The sequence below is a fragment of the Mobula hypostoma genome, chromosome 12 (genome assembly GCF_963921235.1).
Source record: "Mobula hypostoma chromosome 12, sMobHyp1.1, whole genome shotgun sequence".
NCBI classification, from domain to species: domain Eukaryota; kingdom Metazoa; phylum Chordata; class Chondrichthyes; order Myliobatiformes; family Myliobatidae; genus Mobula; species Mobula hypostoma.
Window position 1 is genome coordinate 67,687,531 of NC_086108.1, and position 6,000 is coordinate 67,693,530.

Sequence of the window (6,000 nt, forward strand, 5' to 3'; positions counted from 1 at the left end):
TCAATACAAAAATGTAAAGGAGAACAAAATGATTGTAATTCCAGATCCAGTGCCGCATAAAAAAACAATAAATATAAAAGCAATCTTATAAAACACAATGTACAATTGTTGAGTATGGTTGTTTATACATAAGATGAGCCTATATACATAGACTATAGATAATATAAGATAGGTACAGGAGTATCTGATCATAAGATGACTGACAAGAAATGATAAAGTGACAGTGTGAACTCTTCTAGGTAACAGCAGACATCCTACCCTGTAAAAACTCATTTCAGGGAGGTAGCACCATCAATTTGTGGGAGACTTCCGGGAGAGGTGGGATGTCTGCAATAGAGTAGCTCCTTAGCAGCTAGCCAGCTAGTTTAAATAATGTTAGCTATGCTAATAAACAAATGACACCTGTTAAACTCACCTCAACATGTCTTTTATAGTCTTAACCCACCATGGGCAATAGAAAAGTCATTGTTGCAAACAGTGTAGTGAGCAACACTGTCATCATTTTGACCCCTATTAGGCAGAGGTACACTTTAGTGTAGTCTGGGGTGACGTACGTTTTATATTTTTTTTTGAACACTCTGCAATGGCGCGCTCTCGCTCACGATCTCTCTCTCTCTCTCGCGGTCGCTCTCTCTTGCTTTCTCTCGCTCGCTCTCAAAAAAATTGATTTCCGTGATATTGTATATAATTTGCGTGCATCAGGGAGCCACTATTAATATGCGGGAGACTCCCGGAAGTTCCAGGAGAGGTGGGATGTCTGTAACAGCAGCGCAGATGAAAACATAGCGAAGGTTTCAGTTTAGATATCAAGAGTAAAATGGGGAAGATGAAGGGTGCTGAGGGCCTGTGGAGAGGTGTGACTGATGTAGATGGGGCCGTGGGCTTCAAGTCTTCAGGGAAGCAACTGTTTTGAGTCTGTTGGTGCTGATGTAGATGCATCATAGCTTCCTCCATGATAGGACTGGGACAAACAGTCCATTAGCAGGGTGGGTAGGATCCTGCATGATATTGCTGGGCTTTTTCTGGCACCTTTCTGTATACATGTCATTGATGGTGCATGGGGTGCTGCCAGTGATGCATTGGGCAGTTCTCTCTACCCGTTGTAGAATCCTTCAAACTGCCGCAGTACAGTTTCGATGCCATACAGTGATGCAGCATGTTGGGACGCTCTCAACTGTGCATCTGTAAAAAGCCCTGAGTACTGATGTGCATAGTCCAACTCTCTTCACTTTCTCAAAAAATAGAGGCATTGGTGAACTTTCTTGATGGTAGAGGGTGTGTTTTGGGACCATGAGAGGTTGTGTGAGATGTGCACTCCCAGGAGCTTGATCAGTTTCTACTGCTATACCACCAATGTATAGAGGAGTGTGAATGGTGCATGTTTTCCTGCAGTCGATAACCATTTCCTTTGTCTTGTTGACATTGCAGAAGAGGTTATTTGCCTGGCATTAGACTGAGCTTCTCCACCTCCTCTCTATAGGCTGCTTCATCACTGTTGTGTCATCGGTGAACTTGACAATGCGATTGCTTAGGTGTTTGGGTCGTGCAGCCGTGTGTGAGCAGTGTACAGCAGCAGGCTCAGCACACAGCTCTGGGGGGCACCTGTGTTGTTGATGATGGGGAGGGAGGAAAGGTTGTGTATCCCGACTGTCTGAGGCCCATTGGTTAGGAAGTCCAATACCCAGTTGTGCAGTGGTGTATTTAGATCAGAGTAGGAGTTGGCGCATCAAGGAATTTGGAAAAATAGTGTTGAATGCCGAAATGAAATCCAGAAACAGCTTTCTGAAAAGTGTCCTCATTTTCTGGGTGTGTCAGGGCCAGGTGACTGATACATTATGTGGTCATACTATGGTATCTGTAGTAAAGGGGTTCTGTTCATTAGCATATTGCTGATTGTCTACTATTCCATTAAGGATACTTGAAAAACATCCTCAGAATTAATCACGTCTCCAAAATTAAGAAATTTAATTCCATTGATGAGCGGCAAAATGTTGGATCAGATAAGTGGGGGGGGGGAGAACTCTAACATTGGGGCAAAACGGCCTGTTTTCTGCATGAACAGTTGTCCTCAGCTTCAGAAACTTCCCGCTCCCCTCAGTGCCTCATAATTCAATTAACAGCTCAGAATCCCAACTGAACAGCATTTTCCCACAGGCTATCGATCTGAAATACGTCAATCAAACTTCAAACCAACCCGTTACCTGCTTATCCTAGCCAACCCCTCCCCATCCCCATCCCCTGTCTTTCCAGAAAAGAAATACCACATCACCCCAACCCCCGAGCAGTCGGCATCCGCACTCACCGCCTGGATTTTCAGATGCACCGTTAACTTCAGAACTTTTTTCGGCATTTTTCTCTGAAACTTGTTAAATCACAATTTCCGGAAGCTGTGCAGCAAACAACTGCCAATCGAATCGCAAATGTTACCACGTTGTCATGGTGTCTGGCCACAGCGTGACGCTACATGAAGGAAGTGACGTTCGTCACTGTACGTGGTGCGACTGCGAATGGTATTTCTATAAGCTCCTCTTGGTGTAAACTGATTCGGAAGTGTACGGGTTGCTAGATTCACCTTAAAAAAATCACTTTAATAAAAGGTAGTAATTAAGCCATACAACAGCAACACACAAAACGCTGGAGAAACTCCGCAGGTCAGGCGGCATCTACAGAGAGAAATAAGCAGAAGACGTTTGGTGGGGTGGGAGGCTATCAGGACTTTGCACCAACTAAATTTGAAGACAGAGAGGAAGGTAAAGTTGATGAAATTGACGAACTCGGCACGGATATAGAGGAAGAGTGGGGAACGTTAGCAGTACAGGCTTTGAACTTGGACCGTACTAAGTAGCCGATAGAAGGGCAGACACAGCTAAGGCCCATATGGATGCCCATGGCTATGGGGGGGGGGGGGAACCACTGGAATCTTAAGTAAAGAATGTGATAGCAAGATATTTAAAGAATGATATAAACCCTACTTTCAATTTATTAACACCACGTGCATAGCAACAAGCTCCTAATGAACAACCAGTCTGAGGGGAAAACCCTGTTCACATATAACCTCTTTGCAAGTAATCAAAGAGCACAGTCTACTTATTCAACCCCAGGAGTCCACTTAAAAGTTTTACTTTAGAAATTGCCAATCACTTCTATTGAAATTTGTGCAATAATATTCTATTAAATGATGTAACATCACTGATACTTCAAGTCCATTGAACCCAGCTGTTGGCGATGCTGATGCTGTATCAAATCAAAGGTTTATTTTCAATTAATAGTCACAAGGCAGGTGAGAATATATACACATTCATGCTAATTGACCCTTATCAAGATGATTCAATGCAGTACTGTGGAGGTCCAGTCTATCATGGCTGTTTTATTATCCCTTTCAACTCCATTCACCTGACTTCTCCCCATAACCTTTGACACCCTGACTAATCAAGAACCTATCGACCCCCACTTTAAATATATTCAATGACTTGGCCTCCACAGCCATCCAAGCATGAATTCCACAGATCCCCTATCGTCTAGCTAAAGAAATTCCTCCTCATCTCTATTCTAAATAGACGTTTCTCTATTCTGAGGCTGTGCCTTCTAGCCCTAGACTCACCCACCATAGAAAACATCCTCTCCACGTCCACTTAATATCCAATAGGTTTATTCTTCTAAACTCTAAACTTCTAAGCAGGTACAGTCCCTGAACTATTAAACTTTCCTCATACGTTAACGCTTTCATTCCTGGAATCATTCTTGTGAACCTCCTCTGGACTGTCTTCAATGCCAGCACATCTTTTCTTAGATATGGGGCCGAAAATTGCTCACAATGCTCCACGTGTGATCTGCTAATGCTTACAAAGCCTTCACCATCACATATTTCAGGTCCTCTCGAAATGAATGCTAACATTGCATTTGCCTTCCTTATCACATGCAAGTAAACCTTTTGGAAATCCTGCATGAGGACTCCCAAATCCCCTTGTACCTCCGATTTTTGAATTTTTCCCGTTTAGAAATTACTTGCCCCTTGACCTATCTTTATATCATCCGCAAACTTGGCCACAAAGACTCCAATTCCATCATCCAGATCATTAACATATAATGTGAAAAGAAGCAGTCCCAACACCAACCTCTGCAGAACACCACTAGTCACTGGCAGCTAACCAGAAAAGGCCTGCTTTATTCCCAGTCTTTCCCTCCTGCCAGCAGCCAAACTTTTATCCATGGAAGTGCTTACCTGTAAGATACCATGAGCTCTTACCTTGTTAAGCAGCGTCATGTGTGGTACCTTGTTAAAGGCCTTCTGAAAATCCAAGTAAACAATATCCACTGACTCTCCTTTGTCTATTCTGGCTGTTATTTCATCAAACAATTCCAACAGGTTTGTCAAGCAAGATTTCCCCTGAAGAAAACCATGCTGACTTTGTCTTGTTGTATCATGTGCCTCCAAGTACCCCAAAACTTCATTCATAATAATAGACTCCAACATCTTTCAACCATTGAAGACAGGCTAACTGGCCTATAATGTCCTTTCTTCTGCCTTTCTCCCTTCTTAAAGAGTGGAGTAACATTTGCAATTTTCCAGTCCTCTGCAACCATTCCAGAATCTAGTGATTCTTGAAAGGTCATTACTAATGCCTCCACAATCCTTTCACCTACCCCTTTCAGAACCCTGGGATGTAGTCTATCTGATCCAGGTGACACCTACCTTCAGACCTTTCAGCTTCCCAAGCATCTTCTCCTTGATAATAGCAAATATACTCACTTCTGTCACTTGACATTCTCGAATTTCTGGCATAGTGCTAATGTCTTCCACAGTGAAGACTGACGCAGAATACTTATTAAGTTCATCTGCCATATCTCTGTCCCCCTTTACTACCTCTCCAGTGTAATTTTCCAGTGGTCCAATATTCACTTTTGCCTTTCTTTTACTCTTTATACATCTGAAAAATCTTATGGTATCCTGTTTTATACTATTGCCTGTCTTTCCTTCACCTTTCATCTTTACTACCCCTATGGCCTTTGCTTTAGTTGCCTTCTGTTGGTTTTTAAAAGCTTCCCAGTTCTCCAACTTCCCACTAATTTTTGTTCTATTATATGCGCTATCATTTCCTCTCTTTTCTTTTGTGTATTTCCACCTTCAAAAAATCAAATTCTGAAAGTCTGAAAAATGGAGCCTGCTCATAGCCCTTGGATGGCCTGTAGAGCTTATGAGAATGATTATGTTTTGGCTAATGTATTAGAATACTTTGAGGACTTAGCTAATGGAGTGGATGAGGTGACCCCAGAAGATAAGACTCGCAGAAAGCTTTCAGTTACATCCTAGCTAGAAAGTTGCTGAAGAAATTTATAACCTATTGAACAGGGGATTACATACTAGCGCAGAATGACAGCTGATTAAGTGATAGAAAACATGGGGTTTTCTCACCTTCTTCACAGGTGGGCAGAGTGTGAACAGTGGAATACCACAGGAATCAGTGGTTGGGCCCAGACTAGTCACAATCTATGTCAAAGATTTGGCTGAAATAACTAAATATAATATTTTCAAATTTGCCTTTGGCACAAGATGCACAGGGATGCAAAGAGATTTAAGCTGATATCGACAAACTGAATGAGTGAGAAGCAACTTGGCAAATGGAATACTGTAGTTGAAAGAGCTTCCCTGTAATTGGTAGGATAAGCAGAAATTTTAAGTATTTTTCTAATTGCTGAGAAATTGAGAAATGTTCAGAAGGACTTTGGTGTCCTTGTACCCAAGTTACTAAAACCTAAATTACAAATGTAGCAGATATTAGGAATGAAATTGGTATGTTGGCCTTTATGGCAAGAGGATTTGAATAAAAATTACATTTGTCTTAACACAGCAGTTACAGCTCTGTAGTTATACTGAATGATACAATTTTGAAGAAAGGGTCACTAACCTGAAGTGTTAACTCTATCTCTCTTTCTGCAGAGTGTTGCCTGATCTACTTACTATTTCCAGCATTCTTTTTATTTCAGATTTCCATCTATACT

The 6,000-nt window shown here is 41.9% G+C and overlaps 1 protein-coding gene across 2 annotated transcripts in view; it reads right to left on the reverse strand.

Annotated features, from left to right (window-relative positions):
• The window catches only part of spata6 (spermatogenesis associated 6), a 76,033-nt gene extending 73,614 nt beyond the window's left edge, over positions 1–2,419 (reverse strand). For both annotated transcript variants that reach the window (XM_063064314.1, XM_063064313.1), the window contains exon 1: positions 2,303–2,419. In XM_063064314.1, the coding sequence (XP_062920384.1) occupies positions 2,303–2,350 (48 nt within the window). In that variant the 5' untranslated portion in view covers positions 2,351–2,419. The remainder of the gene's footprint in view (positions 1–2,302) is intronic.
• Between the last annotated feature and the right edge of the window lie 3,581 nt (positions 2,420–6,000).